General features: G+C 48.6%; 1 protein-coding gene across 2 annotated transcripts in view; it reads left to right on the top strand.

Moving 5' to 3' along the window:
• Positions 1-20,719, top strand: part of CDH24 (cadherin 24) — a 42,004-nt gene extending 21,285 nt beyond the window's left edge. The window contains exons 4-12 of one of the 2 annotated variants that reach the window (XM_039365131.1): positions 4,450-4,569; positions 6,925-7,092; positions 11,884-12,074; positions 12,603-12,856; positions 13,002-13,138; positions 14,676-14,797; positions 14,891-15,005; positions 15,826-16,074; positions 19,226-20,719. In XM_039365131.1, the coding sequence (XP_039221065.1) occupies positions 4,450-4,569; positions 6,925-7,092; positions 11,884-12,074; positions 12,603-12,856; positions 13,002-13,138; positions 14,676-14,797; positions 14,891-15,005; positions 15,826-16,074; positions 19,226-19,740 (1,871 nt within the window). In that variant the 3' untranslated portion in view covers positions 19,741-20,719. The remainder of the gene's footprint in view (positions 1-4,449; positions 4,570-6,924; positions 7,093-11,883; positions 12,075-12,602; positions 12,857-13,001; positions 13,139-14,675; positions 14,798-14,890; positions 15,006-15,825; positions 16,075-19,225) is intronic. The other variant, XM_039365132.1, reaches the window with a different exon arrangement.
• Positions 20,720-21,298: the final 579 nt, after the last annotated feature.

The raw sequence follows: 21,298 nt of genomic DNA, 5'->3' as shown, positions 1-21,298 counted from the left end.
AAGTCACTTTTTTCAGTGCCGCGGTAACTTCAAATTGTCACTAAATGAATGGACGTAAGTTGAGAACTGCTTGTGTTTCGTTTCTGGTCCTGTTGTTCTTATTCTCTCCACCGATGGGCCGTTTTTCCATGGCAGCTCCCAGACTGTTGCACGCACCCACCCTAAAAAAATAATAATAATATTCACGCAACTTCCGGGAGAGGTGGAGTCCCAACAGTTGGACTGGTGGAATGGACCAAAAAACGGAAGTTTTAAGCCCAAATTGTGTCCCTTTCGACTGTTACAGGCAGGCCTCAACTTACCACCACAGTAGAACCTAACATTTCTGTTACTAAGTGAGACATTTATTCAGCAAGTTTTGCCCCACTTTACGACCTTCCTTGCCACAGTTGTTAAGTGAATCACGGCAGTTGTTTAGTAACTCGGTTGTTAAGTGAATCTGGCTTCCCCATTGACTTTGCTGGTCAGAAAGTCATAAAAGGGATCGTGTGGGACGCTGCGACAGTCATAAATATGAATCAGTCGCCAGGTGTCTGAATTTTGATCACATGACCACAGGGATAATACTGCAATGGTCGTAAGCGTGAAAATGACCCACAAGTCCCTTTGGTTCAGTGTTATTGTAACTTAGAAAGGGGAAGTGAATGGATGGCTGTAAAATACATACCTCTGTTCTGTATTTTCCTGGCTAAATGTGGATGCCAAAAAACCCAGTTGCGTTATTTCTTGTTCAAGGTATGCTTTGGCACCCAGCTTGGAGGCTAATTCTGCCACCCCCCTAAAATACATTGTGTGAACAGAGACCTAATTAAAAAAAAAGCCAATTTAAAATGAGGCATGTTGTCATTGTCTGTCAACATTACTGTATTATTGAGCTGGAGTGGGTGTTTCCTTCCTGAATTATAATTGAGGAATGCGCAAGGATTCTTAACCGCCCAAAATGTTGGCTTAGTGTCCATTGTTTTTCCAAACTTGGCAACTTGGACTTCAACTCCCAGAATTCCCCAGCCAGCATGCATGGACTTCAACCCCCAGAATTCTCAAGTCATCAATCTGGCTGGAGAATTCTGGGAGTTGAAGTCCACTCATGTTAAAGTTCCTAACTTGGAGAATAAGAAAAGACTTAATCAGAGGAAAACCTGATCTCAGTAAATAGCCCTTTTATTTATTTGTTTCTTTCTTTATTTATGAAATATATTTGCCACCGGTCTCGTATCCAACGACTCTGGGCGGCCTACAGCATAAAAACATTAAAGCATTAAAAAACATTGAAATCAAACAATCACAGAGATACATTGGATTAAATCATTAACAAATAAAAGCATTAACGCCAGATGGAAAAGGAGGGAGCTGGACACTCGGTCCAAAGCGTGGGGGGATTGGGGTGGGAGGTTCTGCTGCTTAAGCAGGGGGCTGGACTACACAACCTCCAAGGTCCCTTCCAGCTTCTATTCTATTCTATTCTATTCTATTCTATTCCATTCTATTCTATTCTATTCTATTCCATTCTATTTCTTATCCTATCCTATCCTATCCTGTCCTATCCTGTCCTGTCCTATATTTTATTATTCTATTCCATTCTATTTCTTATTCTATTCTATTCCATCCGTTCCATTCTGTTCCGTTCATTTCCATTCCATTCCCATCCATTCCATGCCATTCCATGCCATGCCATGCTGTGCTGTGCTATACTATGCTATGCCATGCCATGCCATTCCATGCGATTCCTTATTTCTATTCTATTCTATTCTATTCTATCCCATCCCATCCCATCCCAATCTTTTTATTTCTTTATTCTATATTCCATTCCTTCTATTCTATTCTATTCTATTCTATTCTATTCTATTCTATTCTATTCTATGCTATGCTATGCTATGCCATGCCATGCCATGCCATGCCATGCCATGCCATGCCATGCCATTCCAAGACGTGGAAGGTGGGATTAAGTTTTAATTGGTCAATCATCTCCAGTAACAAACTCCCCCACTGACTCCCTACCGCTAACCTAAACCCCTAAACCTATTACATTGGTTCAGACGTGGCTTTGGTCCTGTGGCTCACACAGTAGAGCAGGGGTCTTCAAACGTGACCCTTTTATGACTTGTGGACTTGAACTCCCAGAATTCCTCAGCCAGTGTGCCTGGCTGAGGAATTCTGGGAGTTGAAGTCCACAAGTCATCGAAGGGCCACGTTTGAAGACCCCTGCCATAGAGTTACAGGTGGCCTCGTCCACGAATGGGCGAAACTAGGAAGTCCTCGAGTTAGAACAGTTCAAAGTTACAACGGCCCTGAAAAAAAATGTGACTTATTCCCCAGCATGCTGGCTGGGGAATTCTGGGAATTGAAGTCCACCCATCTTAAAGTGGGCAAGGTTTGAGAAATCTCCCTCCCCAGCCTTCTGTTTGCAGATCTGACCCTTCTCCGCTTGCTTTAAATTGAGATTGTGCCTGTTTGATGGTTTCTGGAGGGTTTGATCTATGTTACTATGGGAGCGCTTTTCCACAGTGTTTCTGCTATAAGCCTCTGAGCAGGCCAGGCGTTTTATTTTTAAAGAACTCAACTGCTCCCTAGAAATAACAGAGCGAGGCTGGCAGCAGGTTGCCAAAAGGAAAATAAATCGGTCATCCCCAACGGAAGTAAGGGACTTAAGAGAGGATTTTAAAACTTTGCCTTTTCCAGAGGTGGTTTTTTTTTTTTAAATGCTATTTTCTTCTTCGACCTTCAAAGGGCAGCCAAATGCAAACATTTGCTCTCGACTTTGCTAAAGGGTTGCTGCGGATTCCTGGCTGGAAAGGGTCAGACTAGCTGACCTCTAAGGTCTCTTTCCAACATTACTTTTGTACTTTTATGTGATAGGGCGGCTGGATTTTCTGCTGAATGCCATAAACGGCTGCATAGTCTAAGTGTGTAACACCACACTTAGAATGCTGCATCCAGTTTTGGCCACCATGATGTCAAAAGGGTGTTGAGACTCTAGAAAGAGTGCAGAGAAGAGCAACAAAGAGGATCAGGAGACTGGAGGCTGAAGCATACAAGGAACAGTTGCTGGAATTGGGTGTGTCTAGTTTAATGAAGAGAAGGACGAGGGGGGACATAATAGCAGCCTTCCAATCTCTCAGGGGCTGCCCCAAAGAAGAGGCAGTCAAGCTGTTCTCCAAAGCACCTGAAGGCAGGACAAGAAGCAACGGGTGGAAACTAATCAAGGAGAGAAGCAACCTGGAATTAAGGAGAAATTTCCTCACAGTGAGGACACTTAAGCAGTGGAACAGCTTGCCACCAAAAGTTGTGGGTGCCTGATCACTGGAGGTTTTTAAGAAATGGGACAGCCACTTGTCTGAAATGGTATAGATAGGGTCTCCTGCTTGAGCAGGGGGTTGGACTAGAAGACCTCCAAGGTCCCTTCCAGCTGTATTCTGATTCAGGAATTAACCAGTGGGAACAGCTGGCCTTCAGAAATGGTGGGCGCTCCATCACAGGAGGTTTTTAAGAAGAGACTGGATAGCCATTTGTCTGAACTGGTATAGGGCTTCCTGCTTGAGCAAGGGGCTGGACTAGAAGACCTCCAAGGTCCCTCACAAGTGTTATTCTGTTAGATGAGATGAGGTGAGGTGAGGTGAGGTGAGATAGGATAGGATAGGATAGGATAGGATAGGATAGGATAGGATAAGATAGGATAGGATAGGACAACAGAATAGAATAGGATAGAATAGAATAGAATAGAATAGAATAGAATAGAATAGAATAGAATAGAATAGAATAGAAAGAAGGGATAGGATAGGATAGGATAGGATAGGATAGAAAGGAATAGAATAGAATAGAATAGAATAGAATAGAATAGAATAGAATAGAATAGAATAGAATAGAAAGAAGGGATAGGATAGGATAGGATAGGATAGGATAGGATAGGATAGGATAGGATAGGATAGAAAGAAGGAATAGAATAGAATAGAATAGAACAACAGGATAGGATAGGATAGGATAGGATAGGATGATAAGGTAAGGTAAGATAAGATAAGATAAGATAAGATAAGATAAGATAAGATTTATTGTCATTTTTTTTACTGTGGGCACCACGGCACACATCAAAAATGAAATTGAGTTGCCCGCTCTCAAAGTGAAACACATACATGACACACACCTAAACATACTATACACAACATACGTACAGACCCACACCCCTACATATACAGAACAAATAAATATTAAATACTGCCCATCTTGAATCTATAACGGAAGGACGAAGCGTGTTCTAATAACTCCATGGTCCAGTTCACACAACCTGCTAAGACAACCGCCAGGTCTGATGGGTTAAACCCCAAACTAGCCAGTCTTAGGCAGATCGTGAGCTTGCTCTGAACAATCCTGGCCTTCAGAGGGACGCCTGCCTTCCCGCTGCCCTTCACACAACCATCCCCCCCTTTTTTCCCTTCCCCCACTCCGCTCCCACAGGTACGTCCGTGATCCAGGTGACGGCCCACGACGCGGATGATCCGACCTACGGGAACAGCGCCAAGCTGGTCTATACGGTACTCGAGGGCTTGCCGTTCTTCTCCGTCGACCCCCAGACGGGTACACGATGGGGAGGGGGCGATAGCTTTGGGGAGGACCGCAAGGGGTACAAGTGTCACCCCCCCACACATTGTAGGGGGGAGAAGAAAAAGCAGGCCTCCAGGGGAACAACCGGTAGCTGGTGGGGATAGCCTGGTGGGAAAAGCAGATGTTCTGAACTTCCCAGAGGTTAAGGAGCCGGCCCTGTGTTTAGAACAGGGGTCTTCAGACTTGGCCCTTTGATGACTGGTGGATTTCAACTCCCAGAATTCCCCAGCCAGGCACGCCGGCAGAAGAATTCTGGGAGTTGAAGTCCACCAGTCATCAAAGGGCCATAGTTCCCTCACGCTGGCTGAGGAATTCTGGGAGCTGAAGTCCACAAGTCATCAAAGGGCCAAGTTTGAAGACCTCCTGCTTGTGGACTTCAACTCCCAGATTTCCTCAGCCAGGCACGCCGGCAGAGGAATTCTGGGAGTTGAAGTCCACAAGTCATAAAAGGGCCAAGTTCCCTCACGCTGGCTGAGGAATTCTGGGAGCTGAAGTCCACAAGTCATAAAAGGGCCATAGTTCCCTCACGCCGGCAGAGGGATTCTGGGAGTTGAAGTCTACCAGTCATCAAAGGGCCATAGTTCCCTCACGCTGGTTGAGGAATTCTGGGAGCTGAAGTCCACAAGTCATAAAAGGGCCAAGTTCCCTCACGCCGACAGAGGGATTCTGGGAGTTGAAGTCCACCAGTCATCAAAGGGCCAGGTTTGAAGACCCCTGCTCGTGGACTTCAACTCCCAGATTTCCCCAGCCAGGCACGCAGGCAGAGGAATTATGGCAGTTGAAGTCCATCAGTCATCAAAGGGCCAGGTTTGAAGAACCCTGCTCGTGGACTTCAACTCCCAGAATTCCCCAGCCAGGCACGCCGTCAGAGGAATTCTGGGAGTTGAAGTCCACCAATCATCAAAGGGCCAGGTTTGAAGACCCCCTGCTTGTGGATTTCAACTCCCAGAATTCCCTAGCCAGGCACGCCGGCAGAGGAATTCTGGGAGTTGAAGTCCACCAGTTATCTAAGGGCCAGGTTTGAAGAGCCCTGCTTGAGAAGATAACCCAGTTGGCTCTCAAAGCCATGGAGGGAGGGATGGCTCTCTTCACTTTCTTAGCTCTGGGTTCACCTCTCCTGATCTTGAAAAATACTTTTGAGACAAAGGCTTAGTAGAGCTCCTGTGGGTTGCTGGATAGATGTGGGTGAAGGTGCCTCCCTTTCTTCTCTGCTGGGACTGTTGATGTAGTAGAGTGTTTCCCAAACTTGACAATTTTAAGGCATGAGGACTTCAACTCCCAGAATTCCACAGCCAGCAACGCTGGCTGTGGAATTCTGGGAGTTGAAGTCCTCATGCCTTAAAATTGTCCAGTTTGGGAAACACTGATGTAGTAGAAGGAGAAGCTCCTCCTCTGAACATTCATCCATCTATAGCTAATTTTATTCAATCAGTTTTCCATCCATCCATCCTTTCATTCTTCCATCCATCTTTCTGTCTGTTCTTTCCATCCATCCATCTATCCATCTGTTCATTCTTCCCATCTATCCATCCTTCCATTCATCCATCTTTCTATCTGTTCTTCCCATCCATCCTTTCATTCTTCCATCCATTCATCTTTCCAGCTATTTCATCCCTCCTTCCCTCCCTCCATTCATTCATCCATCCATCTTTATGTCTGTTCTATTCATCCATCCATCTATCCATTTTTCCCATCTATCCCTCCTTCCATTCATATTTCCATCCATTCCCTCCCTCCATTCCTCCACCCATCCCTCCCTCCCTCCATCTATTTTTTCATCCATCCATCTTTCCGTCTATTCTTCCCATCTATCCATCCATTCTTCCCATCTATCCATCCTTCCATCCATCCATATTTCCACCCTTCCTCCATCCGTCCATCTTTTCATCCCTCCATTTTTCCATCTATCCAACTTTCCATCTATTCTTCCCATCCATCCATCCATCCATCCATCCATCCATTCATCCATCCATCCATCCATCTATCCCTTCTTCCCATCTATCTATCCATCCTTCCATCCAACAGTCTTTCCATTCACCCATCTATCCATTCTTCCCATCCATCTCTCCATCCCTCCCTCCATTCATCCCTCCATCCATCTCATCACGTGAGCCTAGACACCATTGAAAGTTTTGGTTCAGCCACCATGTTCTCCCCATACAACTGATGTGTATCGGATGTGCTCAGCCATGTTGCAGGTTGCCTTCTCTGGTTTCCTCCCTTTCTCCATCATGGGGTGGGACTCTGAAACCGGAATTTCTTTCAGCCGATTCTCCTTCTCTGTCCTTCTCTGATTCTCCCCTTCCTCCCCTCTCCCCGTGATGTTAGGTGTGATTCGGACAGCCACTCCCAATATGGACCGTGAAACTCAACAGGAATTTCTGGTTGTGGTGCAGGCCAAGGACATGGGAGGCCATACTGGTGGATTGTCCGGAAGCACAACTGTCACGGTCACGCTTAGTGACGTCAACGATAACCCTCCTCGCTTCCCACAGAGTAAGTGAGAAAGAGCTGCTCAGAACAGGGGCAGAGTTGTGGAGAAGGAGATTTGGCCTTTTTTGTACACCCAGAGAAGTGGAGATGTGGAAACATCAGCCACCCGGACATGTTTGTATGGGATGATGTGGGAACCCACCATTAGTGGGTTCCTAATGACCATTGGTGATCCAGAGAACACCTGGGGAGCTGTGCCTAGGGCAGTGGTTCTCAACCTTTTTAATGCCGCGACCCCCAACCGGTCATAAGTCGAGAACTACTCAACCGGTCGTAAGTCAAGGACTACTCAACTGGTGTAGCACCGTTTGCAGAATGGGACTTTTGGCGGGCTCAGCAGGGCAGAGACAGCCTGGACAATTCCTATTGGCTTCTAAAAGCCAATCGAATTAGACTCTATTCAAGAGAGTCTATCCTATTGGCTTTCAAAAGCCAATAGAATAAAAGGGAGTAGCACAGCTAAGGAAAAGGGGGAAAAAATGGCGGACTGCGTTGTTTGGCGACCCCCGTGAAATGGTCGTTCGACCCCAAATGGGGTCCTGACCCACAGGTTGAGAACCACTGGCCTAGGACTAGGCTGACCTATGAACCATAGCCCATGCTCCAGTAGTCTCCCATATGTACAATAAAGGAGAACATCTGTAGCTCAGGGTTGAATTGTGGGGTCCTTGGTGCACTTTGAGCTGGGTGGCTTTCTTGCAGACATTTCATGACGCAATTAGATAACATCATCAGTGCTAGAAAGGAGTGGAGTTTTCGTGGAGTGGAGGAGGGGGCGAGCAGGCAGAGGAGGAGGGAGGAAGGGAGAGCAGGAGGAGGGAGGGAGGGCAGGAGAAGTAGGAGCAGGAGGAGGAGGAGACTGTGGGGTCCTTTGTGCTCTCTAAGCTTGGTGGTTTTCTTGCAGATATTTCATGACCCAACTAGGTAACATCATCAGTGCTAGAAGGGAGTGAGGTATGAAGATAGAGGAGAAGGAGGGGATGGAGGGAAGGGGGCAGGAGAAGGAGCAGGAGGACTGTGGGGTCCCTGGTGCTCACTAAGCTTGGTGGTTTTCTTGCAGACATTTCATGACCCAACTAGATAACATCGTCAATCTACAAGGGAGTGGGATTCGTGGAGTGGAGCAGGGGGAAGAGCAGGAAGAGGGAGGGAGGGCTGGAGGAGGAGGAGGAGGAGGAGGAGGAGGAGGAGGAGCAGAAGAGGAGGAGGAAGAGGACTGTGGGGGTTCTTGGTGTTCTCTGAGCTTGGTGGTTTTCTGGCAGACGTTTCATGACCCAACTAGGTAACATCAACAGTGCCGACGAGAGGGCACGGATGATGTTACCTAGTTTGAGTCACGAAACGTCTGCCAGAAAACCACCAAGCTCAGAGAGCACCAAGGACACCCGCCTCTCCTTTCAATTGCTGGCCCATCTTCCAGGACACTCTACCCCAGACATGTCAAACACAAGGCCCGGGGCCAGATGCGGCCCGTGAAGTGGTTTCATGTGGCCTGCGAAGCCATCCTGGAAACAGTGAGGGAACAGCCCCCGCTGCCTTGGCCCTGGCCCAGGCCGGCCGGGAGCCAATGTACAATTTTTTGGTGGCCATCTAAGCCCCCCCCCCGGCATAGCCTGAGAGGAACAGTGGGGCTCCTCCAGTGACCATGCCTTGGTTCCACCCCCTTCTGCCAGAGACCCCCAGATCTGTCCCACTCCTGGCCAGGCCCCCACAGGCACCCTTGACGCAAACGATGTAGAGCTGGCCACACCCACCCAGTAGGCCAAACCCACTCCATCCACACCCACCCAGTAGGCCGCACCTACCCTGGCCGCATCCACCTGGCCCCGAGGGCAACCACAATGCTGATGCGGCCCTCAATGAAATGGAGTTTGACACCCCTGCCTCAAAACCTGCAACGGGTGCCAGATCCAACACTAAGGCTATTCTCTAGACATCCTTCAGAGACTTTGAGCAGAGGGTCAGACTAGAAGACCTCCAAGCTCCCTATGATTCCATGACCACATTGCACCACCCCTAAATGAGTTGCCCTGGTGGTCCACGTCTTGCTTTAAGCCAGGGGTTCTCAACCTGTGGGTCGGGACCCCATTTGGGGTCGAATGACCATTTCACGGGGGTCGCCAAACAACGCAGTCCGCCGTTTTTTTTCCCCCTTTTCCTTAGCTGTGCTCCTCCCTTTTATTCTATTGGCTTTTGAAAGCCAATAGAATAGACTCTCTTGAATAGAGTCTAATTCTATTGGCTTTCAAAAGCCAATAGGAATTGTCCAGGCTGTCTCTGCCCTGCTGAGCCTGCCAAAAGTCCCATTCTGCAAACGGTGCTGCACCAGTTGAGCAGTCCTCGACTTAGGACCGGTTGAGTAGTCCTCAACTTACAACCGGTTGGGGGTCGTGGCATTAGAAAGGTTGAGAACCACTGCTTTAAGCCAATCTTTCTCAAGACTTCAAGGTTTAAGTCAATCTTTCTCAACCTCAGCAACGTTGAGACGGGTGGATTTTAACTCCCAGAATTCCCAGCTTGCTGGCTGGGGGAATTCTGGGAGTTGAAGTCCACCCCTCTTAAAGCCACTGAGGTTGAGCACGCTGGTTTTAAGCAACGCCGTCCAAGGCTCGTAATCGGGTGGGCCCCCAAAATGAAGAATGAATGAATCTTATAGTATCTAGTTAGTATCTCCTTGTGTGCAAGGACGGACGACTCCTTGACTGCATATCTCAGGGATGTGCTGTGCATGAAAGCAAAAAGCGTCTGTTTTTTTTTTTGGGGAAATGTCTTTTCTTCGGACGTCGAGGAATATCAAGCATGACATTCGTCTGCCTTTCAGCGCCGGGGACACGGTGTCCACGGTGTCTGCTGTCCCTCAGACATCTCTTGGGGTTACTAGGATGTCTCTCCTCGGTGTTTACATCGCGGGATTCTTCTTATGAGTTGCAACCCATCACCGGATGATGTGGAAAGCAGGAGGGGGGGCGAGGGAAGGGAGGGGGCTATAAATATTTTCAGCCAGCCAAGCCAAGCCATCCATCAATTTTAACAGCCGGGACAAGTTCATCTTCACGATGTGTGAAGTAGATTGGCCGGAGAGGTGGGAACTGATGATCAAAGGAAGTAATGCAACATCTGGAATAATTATGTCCAGCAAGCAATGCCCTGGAAATCAGCCAGCCTTGTAGCAAGGCAGACAACAGCAAAGGCAGAATATGGATCTGAAGCCACTCCAATCATAGAGTTGCTAAAATACGAGGGGCTGCCACAAAGAAAAGGGGGGGAGGTCAATTTATTTCCCAAAGCGCCTGAAGGCAGAAAAGAAGCAACAGATGAAAACAAATCAAGGAGAGAAGCAACCTGGAAGGAAGGAGGAATTTCCTGACAGTTAGAAGAATTAATCAGTGGAATAACCTGCCTCCAGAAGTTGTGGGTACACCAACACTGGAAGTTTTTAAGAAGAGGCTGGACAACCATTTGTCTGAAATGTATAGGGTTTTCTGCCTGAGCAGGGGGGGTTAGACTAGAAGACCTCCAGGGTCCCTTTCAACTCTGTTATTCTACTCTATTCTAAACAGCGGAATAGAACTATAAAAGAAAGAAAATGAAAATGGGAGTGACAAAAAATTAAATTATTTTTTAAAATTATTTTAAGCAATCACCAGTCGTCCTCAACAGACCACCACCACTACCCAAATTTGTGTCACCAAGCGAGACATTTCTCAAGTGAATTTTGGCCCGTTCTACAACCTGTCTTGCCATCGTCGTTAAGTGAATCACCGCAGTTGTTAGGTTGGTAACGCAGTTGTTAACGGAATCCGTCTCCCCCCTACGATGTTGCTTGTAAAAAGGTCGCAAAGGAGGATGATGCGATTCCTGGGACGGTGCGACTGTCATAAATAGGAGTCGGTTGCCCAGGCGTCCGAATTTTGATCACGGGACCGTGGTCACCGTAAGTGTGAAACACGGTCCTAAGTCACTTTTAACAGTGCCGTTGTAACTTCGAAGGGTGACTAAATGAACAGTTGTACGTCTGTAAATCAGTGGTTCTCAACCTGTGGGTCGGGACCCCATTTGGGGTCGAACGACCATTTCATGGGGGTTGCCAAACAACGCAGTCCGCCATTTTTTCCCCTTTTCCTTAGCTGTGCTCCTCCCTTTTATTCTATTGGCTTTTGAAAGCCAATCGAATAGACTCTCTTGAATAGAGTCTAATTCGATTGGCTTTCAAAAGCCAATAGGAATTGTCCAGGCTGTCTCTGCCCTGCTGAGCCCGCCAAAAGTCCCATTCTGCAAACGGTGCTGCACCAGTTGAGTAGTCCTCGACTTACGACCGGTTGAGTAGTCCTCGACTTACGAATGGTTGAGCCTCGCGGCATTAAAAAGGTTGAGAACCACTGCCGTAAATTGAACTGTTGAATTATCCTGCAGCATGTGAGGAAGACCTGGGGAAACAGGGAGAGGAGGGAGAAATGCTACTTAGAGAATGGTCAGATAAGAGAGAGCCTAGCCCACAACTGCATAAAGGGCAGAAGAAGAAACTCAGAAGAAACTCTCCTTTGCTTCTCAGTCTCTAAAAGAGGCAGCGGGAGATTTGTACCTTTAGACCTGCAAGAATCTATTAAGGTCGCTTTGCAAGTAATGTAGAATTAGCTCGTCAGGTGGTGCTTCCCGTGTGGTTTATGGCTGGCAGCGTGGCTGAGTAGGATGGGAATTGTAGTCCAACGCGTCTGGAGGATGCCGTGTTCCCAAGGACGTGGAAAGCTTGAGAATGAAGTGTTCTGCTTGTGCTTCCATCCCGTTTCTGTCTAGGTTCTTACCAGTTTTCTGTGGTGGAAACGGCAACTCCTGGGTCTGCAGTGGGGAGACTGCGCGCACACGACCCCGACGAAGGGGAGAACGCCCTGCTTGCCTACAGCATCCTGGATGGAGGAGATGGAGCCGAGGCCTTTGCCATTCACACGGACATGTTGGGACAGGATGGGATCATTACTTTGAAAAAGGTGGGTGAAGAACCCCAGAATTATGTGTATGTCTTCACTCTCCCTTCATTCCTGGAAATTTGATGTGAGAGCCATTATCCATTCTTCCTTCCTTCCTTCCTTCCTTCCTTCCTTCCTTCCTTTTCTTTCTTTCTTTCTCTCTTTCTTCTTCTTTCTTCTCCCTCCCTCCTTACCTCTCTCCATTCTATTTCTTTTCTTTCTTTCTTCTTTCTTTCTTCTCCGTCCCACCTTATGTCTCTCCATTCTATAGAAAAGGTTGGAAGCCATTGCACTAGACCAGGGGTAGGCAACCTTGGCTCTTTTATGACTCATGGACTTCAACTCCCAGAATTCCTGCTTACCCCTACACTAGACCAAACTAATTCTCATGTTCTTTCTATGGACAAAATGGTGTCTTAGAGACCCCACCAACAATTCTTGGCCGTTTGTATGTCCTGCACCAACTCGTCGAACCATCTGCTTTTGCTCGCTTCTAATCACGAAGTTTTCCTCTCGTTGTTGTTCCTCTTTGTGTGGATCGGCGAGCAGCCTCTGGATTTTGAGTCCCGCCACTCTTACACCTTCCGAGTCGAAGCCACCAACACGCAGATCGACCCTCAGTACATCCGGAAGGGCCCCTTCAAGGACGTGGCCACCGTCCGGGTGACGGTAGAAGATGCGGACGAACCCCCGGTCTTCTCCCGTCCCGAGTACCATCTGGCCGTTTATGAGAACGGCCCACCAGGGACCCTGGTGGGCAAAGTCACGGCAGTGGACCTTGACACCCCCAGCAGTGTCATCCGGTAATAGCTGAGGGAAACCACGAAACAGCAGGGTGGGAGCCGGTGTTTGTTGTCTTTGTTGTTGTGTGTGAAGTTTCAGTTACTCCATTTATACCTCGTTGCCGTGACAACCTGATACCCCAGGTGCCCACCCTCCATCTTCTAGATACTCCATCCTGCCGCACACGGACCCCGAGCGCTATTTCAGCATCAACCCGCAGGATGGCGCCATTCTGACCTCGGTGACACTCGACCGAGAGGTTTTGCCCTGGCACAATATGACCGTACTGGCAACGGAACTTGGTAAGGGCCCAGGGGATCAGGGTGGATACGGTGGGTGGGCGTCCGGGAGGCTACCAACGTAGTGGAAGCTTCTCGTTGCAAACGTAGAGTTTTCATATTTTGATTCATCAGTCCAGGATACAGATAGTCCTCAATTTACAACAGTCCATTTAGTGACCAATCAGAATGACAAAAAGTGACGTACGATGATTTCTCACACTTACAACCACTGCAGAACCCCCAGGCTCACGTGATCTACATTAGGACGCTTGGCAACTGGCTCGTATTTATGATGATTGCAGAGTCCCTGGGTCACGCGATCCCTTTTTGCGACCTTCTGACAAACCAGATTCACTTAACAACCGTGTGACTAATTTAACATCTGCAGGGATTGACTTAAGAACTGTGGCAAGAAAAATCGCAAAATGGGGCAAAAACTCACTTAACAAATGTCTCACTAAGCAACATCAATTTTGGGCTCAATGGTAGTTGGAAGTCAGGGACTACCTGTTGTTCTCAAGTTACGACCGTTTGTTTAGTGACTGCTCAATGTTACAGCAGCACTGAAAAAAAGGGACCGATGACCGATCCTCAGACTTATGACTATCACAGCATTCCCACAGTCACGTGATCAAATCCAGGCGCTTGGCAACGACATGTATTTATGACAGTTGCAGCATCCTGGGGTCAAGTGACCCCCCCCTTTGTGACCTTTTCAGCTGAATTCCGACAAGTCAACGAGGGAAGCTGGATTCTTTTAATGACCAGGCGATTCACTTAATAATTACAGTGATTTGCTTAAGTGTTCTGGTGAAAAAGATCATAAAATCGGGCACGAAAAACTGTCTTGCTTAGCAATGGATTGTGGTCGTCCAACGAGGACTAACCTGGAATAGAAAAAGCAACGGCAATTGTTTATTAATTTTGTTCCCCTTCTTTTCCTTCTTTTTTTTTCCTGCATCCCTGTATCTGTTCGCTGCTCTCTTGGAACGGTGGTACTCTCTGTTTTTGTCTTGCATGTCGAATGTGCATATATATATATATATATATATATATTTGCGCACCGGCATTGTGGAGTGGGGCTGCGCTTTCTGTGTGTTTCTTTGTGATTGATTGATTGATTGATTGCCCGTGTTGGCTGGATGGTTTTATTATGGCTGCCTGGTTTCACTTATCGGTCACGTTGGACATTTATGTTTGCCCACCCATGCACAAATGGGCTTCACCGTGCACCGTTGCTCTCTTCTGTCTTAACTCTGCACGTCTGCCCACGTCTTTCAACCTCTTGACGTGATTTTCGCCTGTCTGGTTTTGTCGGTGGTACAATGATGGGCTCTTTTGGGGGGGGTTATGAATGGGATCCAACCTCACCCCACTGGATTGTGGACTATGGATCTCATTCGTTCCCCGTGGATGACCTTTATGGCTTTCTTGCATGGCTGAATCGCGTGCCCCATTCGCATCTCATATCTGTCTTTTCCGTTTTTTCAACTGGATTGCCCTGCATATCCGGTCACGCGATTCCATGTTGCTCCTTACCCCCGACTCTTACTCTCAGACAGCCCCACACAAGGTTCCCAAGTCCGTGTGGCCGTTCAAATCCTGGATGTCAACGATAACCCACCCCAGCTGGAGCAGAGCTACGAGCCTTTCGCCTGTGATAACGCTGCCCCAGGCCAAGTAAGTTGAGGTGTCGCTGGGGCGCTGATGGGACAGGGTGGGGTGGGAGAGGAAGGCCCTGGCTGAGAAGAATTTTGGCCTTTTTTTGGCCAGCTGGTGCAGCTGATCCGAGCAGTCGACCGAGATGAGGATGGTAACACAAGCCGTATCATCATCCGTTCCCCATCTGGGATCAGAGAGCCAAACGTCACTGTGCGGGATAACAAGGGTGAGACTCGCACGCCTGTCTGAAAATGTAGAATAGAGTCTGCTTCCCTTTCAGAATCAGAGTAATCAGAGTTGGAAGGGGCCTTGTAAGTCATCTAGTCCAACCCCCCCCCCCCGCCCAAGTAGGAGACTCTACACCATTTCTGACAGATGGCAGTCCAGTCTCTTTTTTTTTTTATTGAAAATTTTTTTAAAAACTTTTACAAAGACAGAAAAAAAAACAATGACAACTACAATAAGACAAAAACAAAAACAAAACAATACAACCCTCCCCCAACCCCTTTTGAAAGCTTCCAGTGATAAAGCTCCCACAACATCTGAAGGCAATTTCTGTTCCACTGATTGATTGTTCTCACGGTCAGGAAATTTCTCCTTATTTTCAGGTTGAATCTGTCCTAGATCAGTTTCCATCCGTTATTCCTTGTCTGGCCTTCAGGTGCTTTGAAGAATAGGAGCTCTCTGTGACAGCATCTCAAATATTGGAACACTGCTATCATGTTCCTTATGGACTAGGAACTTGCACTGTTGACAAAAGGAGAGTAGACATTTTCAAGAGTACGTCACGAGCATGTTTAGCAGTGCTTCTCAATCTTAGCAACTTTAAGAGGTTTGGGCTTCGACTCCCAGAATTCCCCAGCCAGAAAACTATACAAAACTATTTAAAAAGACCCTGTATTAATCAACATGATACTACCCCTTGGATATGGTTGCACGTACCTACAACGTAAGGCTTGGGTTATTACTACCTATAAGGAACCCACCATTTTAGAAATATATTGGTCCTCAATTCACTCTTCTCCTTTGAATCTTCCCACCTCCAGACAATTCGGCCTCCTTGTTGCTCCGCGTTACCCGTCTGCCACCCCAAGGCGGGTTTCTGCTCGTGCCCCTGGAACTGGTGGATGGCGGTTCCCCGACTCGCACGGGATCCCCGACTCTGACAGTCAGCATCTGCCGATGTCGGCGAGACGGGGCCATGCAGACGTGTGGTCCTGAGGCGCTTGGATCTCCTGCTGGCCTCAGCACCGGTGCTTTGCTCGCCATCCTGGCCTGTGTTGGTACCCTACTTGGTGAGATTTCAGTTTTGCAGGCTGATGGCGTGGGTGAGAGAATAGCAATAGCACTCGCATTGATATACCGTTTCACGGTGCTTTGCAGCCCTCTCAGAGCTGTTTACAGAGTCAGCCTATTGTGCCCCGTCCTCACTCGAAGTGTCTCAACAAGAGAAGGTGGGGATCAACACTGCGTGGTGATTCCCAGGCCATGTGGAGAAAAGTCACTGAGCCTTGGGGAATGTTTGGCTAGCTCAGGGGTAGGCAACCCAAAACACTCAAAGAGCCACTTGGACCCATTTCCCACCAAAAACAAAACACCAGGAGCCGCTAAACCCTTTTGATATCTAAAATGAAGATAACACTGCATATATCCTTTTTTTACCTTTATTATAGGTGTGTGTGTGTGTGTGTGTGTTTGTGTGTGTGTATATATACACACACAGAGGTAAAAAAAAGGATATATGCAGTGTTATCTTCATTTTAGATGTCAAAAGGGTCTCTCTCTCTCTCTGTCTCTCTCTCTCCCTCCCTCTCTGCCCTTGGTCTGCCACTCCTCTTCCCCCACTCTCTTTCTCTCTCTCTCTCTCTTTCCTCTCTCTCTCTCTCTCTCTTTCTCTCCCCCCCTCTCCTATCTGCTGCTCACCTGGCAAGCTTCAAGCTGTTGTCCAACAAGCTCAGGGGTAGGCAACCTCGTCTCTTTTATGACTCATGGACTTCAACTCCCAGAATTCTTGAGTCAGCCTACCTGGGCTAGCTAGCTCTCTCCTGCTCTTCCTGCTTCCTGCTTCCTGCAGAGACGCAGCAAAGGGAGGAGTCATGCCCAATAAGCTTTTCAGCTCCTCGGAGAACACTGTGGGTGTACTCTCTTTTACACATTCATACACACACACACACACACAGAGAGAGAGAGAGAGAGAGAGAGAGAGAGAGAGAGAGAGAGAGAGAGAGAGAGAGAGAGAGAGGGAAGCGCAATTGCCTCTCTCTGTCTCTGTCTCTCTCTGCAAAGGCAGAGGAGGCTGGGAGCCACAGGGGAAGGCTCAAAGAGCCGCATGCGGCTCCGGAGCCGCAGGTTGCCGACCTGTGGGCTAGCTGTACAGAGTTTCTCTGGTAAGGTATAATGGTACAATGGTAGTGGAAACGACCTTGGGAAACAGGAGGAAGAGCTGCAAATTTGGCAACAGTAGATAAGAGGCAGCTGAGTCAAAGCATTTCAGGAGGGACCCTCCCTAGTTTCATGGGCAGTAAAGGGGAAGGGAGGGAAAAATGTCCCTTCAGACTGCAGTGTTTTGTTAATATAGGTACCGTGTTTTCCCCCAAATAGGACCCACCCAGAAAATAACCCCTAGCCTGATTTTTAGGGTATACCTACCCCAAAAATAAGACTGGGGATGGGTGACCAGTATAGGAGGCAGTGAGCAGGCAGGGGCTCACGGTGTCCGGTGCCTTTGCTTCTGCCTGCTGCCGGTGCCACTGTGTGAGCCTCCCGCAAGTCTCCCATGAGCCAAGTAACTGCACAATGCATCCTGCCTCCCCCTGCCTCTGTCTCCGTGCTGGACTTGTCTGCACTGCACCAAGGGGCCGATAGGCAGTGGCTGCTGCTAGACACCGTCGGCCCCCGTGCGCTCACCACGTCTTGTGCGCATGCTGGGCGGTGGGGCGCCCGGTCGGGCTGATCTCCCTGATACCGTGTTTCCCTGAAAAGAAGACCTAATCCAGACATGTCAAACACAAGGCCCGGGGGCCGGATGCAGCCCGCAAAGTGGTTTCATGTGGCCCACGAAGCCATCCTGGAAACAGTGAGGGAACGGCCCCCGCTGCCTTGGCCCTGGCCCAGGCCGGCCGGGAGCCAATGTACAATTTTGTGGTGGCCATCTATGTTGAAATGCATTCCGTCTTAACTCCACAAGGCCGTCTAGAAACAGCGAGGAACCAGCCCCTGCTGTGTCGGCCCCACCCCCTGGGTGCATGCTGGGGAGGTATCACCCTTTGTGAGGAATAGAGAAATGGACCATGCCTTGGTGCTTGCCCCAGTCCCATCCCCATCCCCTTCGCCAGAGACCCTCAGATCTGTCCCACTCCTGCCCAGGCCCCCACAGCACCCTTGACGCGAACGATGTAGAGCTGGCCACACCCACCCAGCAGGCCACACCCACTCCATCCACACCCACCCAGTAGGCCACACCCACCCTGGCCACACCCACCCGCCCCCCTGAGGGCAACCGCAATGCTGATGCGGCCCTCAATGAAATTGAGTTTGACACCCCTGCCCTAATGCATTTAAGACCGGGTCTTATTTTGGGGGAAACACGGTAAAAGAGATAAAAGAGTACCTGTGGATTTTACTCCGCTAGTTGCTGCCAACTGTAGGGGGTGATCTCCATTTCAAGGCCACTGTGCCAGTGCTTTCCGAAGACATTTCTGAGGTCATGTGGCCAGCATGACATCATATCACAGGTCACGCTGTTACCTTCTCGCTGAAATGGTACCTATTTATCTACTTGCGTCTGTATGCTTTTGAGCTGCTGGTTTGCAGGAGCTGAGGTGAGGTGAGGACAGGAACTCACCCTGTCGCATGGCGCTCGGGCTTGAACTGGGCTGCCAGTTTTCCAGCCAATAAACCCAGCGTCTTAACTGCTGAGTCACCCTGCCGCCCTCTGTTAATATAACCTTACAATAAAATAGAATTAACTTGGCTGGCAGTGCTACCTCACGACCTAATCTTGAAAGTCTGAAAATACGTTTCTCCCCTGTCGCGTTTACAGCTCAAGAAATTAGGGAGGATGTCTTCTGACCTGTCCTGCCCACTATACAGCTATGGGCTCAATTACCTTTTATCAGATTGTTTCCTCACCTGCGTCTCTTCTCCCTGTCTCCCAAGGCCGTTCCCACACACCATTACATACAGACAGGGTGTTCGCCAGGGCTTTTTTTCTCATAGAACGCCCAGAACGGAGTTCCGGCACCTTTTTTGGATGGACCTTGTAGGGTAGGCAAGGCGGGTTGTATGACGTGTGTGAGTTCTGGCACCTTTTTTTTTTTTTTTTAAGAAAAAAAGCACTGGTGTGTGTTCGCAATGGGTTGTAATTCTCTGTAATTAACATCTCGCCTTCTCCTCCTGTTGGTCCATCTGGCTTCACCAATGCGCCAACTTCCTGCTCGCATCTAGCCCTGGTGCTGCTCTTTGTCGCCCTCCGGAGGCAGAAACAGACTGCGCTGCTGCCCTTTGAGGAAGAAGACGTTCGTGAGAACATCATCACTTACGACGACGAAGGTGGCGGAGAAGAAGACACCGAGGCCTTCGACATGGCTGCCCTGCAGAATCCAGACGCCGCCCCTCCACCCTCACAGCAACGGCGCCTCCTCCGGCGGGACGTCCTGCCCCGTCCACACTTCCCACCATCGCTGTCCACCCGGGTACCACCGCAGCCCCACGATGTGGCCAGTTTTCTGACAGCCCGTTTGACCGAGGTGGACGCCGATCCTTCCGTGCCTCCGTATGACTCCCTCCAGGTGTACGGCTACGAAGGCCAGGGCTCCTCTGCCGGGTCTCTCAGCTCCCCCGGATCTTCCTGCGCTGGGGACAGCGATGGTGGCGGGTACGAGTATCTGGAAGAATGGGGGCCTCTCTTCCGAACGCTGGCCGAGCTGTACGGTGCACCAGAGGGTCCTCCTCCAACTTGAGCCCTCTTGGGCCCGATGCCTCCATGGAAGAGCGTAGACCTCGATCCCCTTCCTCTGTTTTCGGTTGCTCGTTCTCTGTTCCGTCCACCAGCTTCCTTGTTCTCAGTTTGGGATTTGTCCATGACAAGCTCCATCACCTCATGGGTTCCCAAATCCTTCCTATTTACCTCCTTTTGTTTTGCTGTATCTGTTTCTCACCGATGTTTTTCCTTCCATTTTTTATGTCTGTACATCCTGTTTTTCCTTTCCTTTCCTCTTTCTATCTTCCTTTCCTTTCCATTCCATTCCTTTCTCTTCTCTTCTCTTCTCTTCTCTTCTCTTCTCTTCTCTCCTCTCCTCTCTTTTCTTTATTTTCTATATCATTCAGGGTTCTCGTCCCACTCTGTCCACCATCCACTTTATTCTCGTTTCCTCGTCTTCTCTTCCTCTTTTCAATTGCTCGTATCCTATTTCCCCCCTCTGTCTCGACTACCTTTCCCGACCCGTCCTGTCCCGTTTTGCAAGGGCCCTCTTTTAATTTTGACACGATTTGTGCTGTGTTTCTTACGTTTCCTTCCCCCCCGTCCCCGCCCGAATTCCTAATATCTAAAATATTCTATGCATTCATCTTTCCCCCCAAATCCCTTGGTTCCAGACTCCCTACCTTCCTGGATCCTATACTATCCAGTCTTGCCAGCATGGATTGACCTTTCATTCAAACTGCATCTCCCAAGCCCTGACCGCAGAACCAAACCGCCCAGCTGACCGTCGGGTCTCTTCAATTCTATCGGTGGAGTTTGCAGCGCCGTGGAAGGACTAAAAACGTGGACTTTGGGCCGGTCTCCTTTCCGACACCAAAGGGACGGGGCAAAAAAAAAAAAAAAAAACGCTGCGTCTCCGGACTACTGTTATTCAGTCTAGGGAGTTCAGGCAAAATCGGTGTCAGGTGGGAACATCCATGTTATAATTTCGTAATAAACGATTTATTTTCTAAAAAAAAGCTCAAAATCGAATTGTGTGCGCGGGCCACAAATAGGAGTTATTTTTTCCGCTTTCATTTTTTTTTAATTAATTTATCAAAATGTAGGATAGAAAGGAAAATTACAAAGGACAGGTGAAGTCCTCGACTTATAACCGCTTAGTGACCGTTAAAAGTTACAACGGCACTGGAAAAAGGGACATAAGACCATTTTTCACACTTACGACCACTGCAGCATCCCCACGGTCACATGATCTTACATTCGGATGCTTGGAAACTAGTTGGCGTTCATGACGGTCGCCGTGTCCCAGGGTCATGTGATCCCCTTTTGCGACCTTCTGACAGGCAAATTCGATAGGGCAAGCCAGATTCACTTAGCAACCGTTTTTCCCGATTTAACCACAGCAGTGATTCGCTTAACGACGGTGGCAAGAAAGGTTGCACAATGGGGCAAAACCCACTTCACCAATTTCTCACTTAGCAAGCAAATGTGGTCGTAAGTCAAGAACTGCCGCCAATGGAAAACGAGGGGAAAGAAAAAGAGAATGTGGAATAGAAAGGGACAAAAGAAAAAAAGGAATTGACTTCCAAATTCTGGCC

This window comes from Crotalus tigris, unplaced genomic scaffold (genome assembly GCF_016545835.1).
Source record: "Crotalus tigris isolate CLP2741 ecotype Arizona unplaced genomic scaffold, ASM1654583v1 scf7180000019964.508439, whole genome shotgun sequence".
Taxonomy (NCBI): domain Eukaryota; kingdom Metazoa; phylum Chordata; class Lepidosauria; order Squamata; family Viperidae; genus Crotalus; species Crotalus tigris.
Note: the sequence above shows the minus strand (reverse complement) of the source record. Positions and strands in the feature narration are given on the sequence as shown.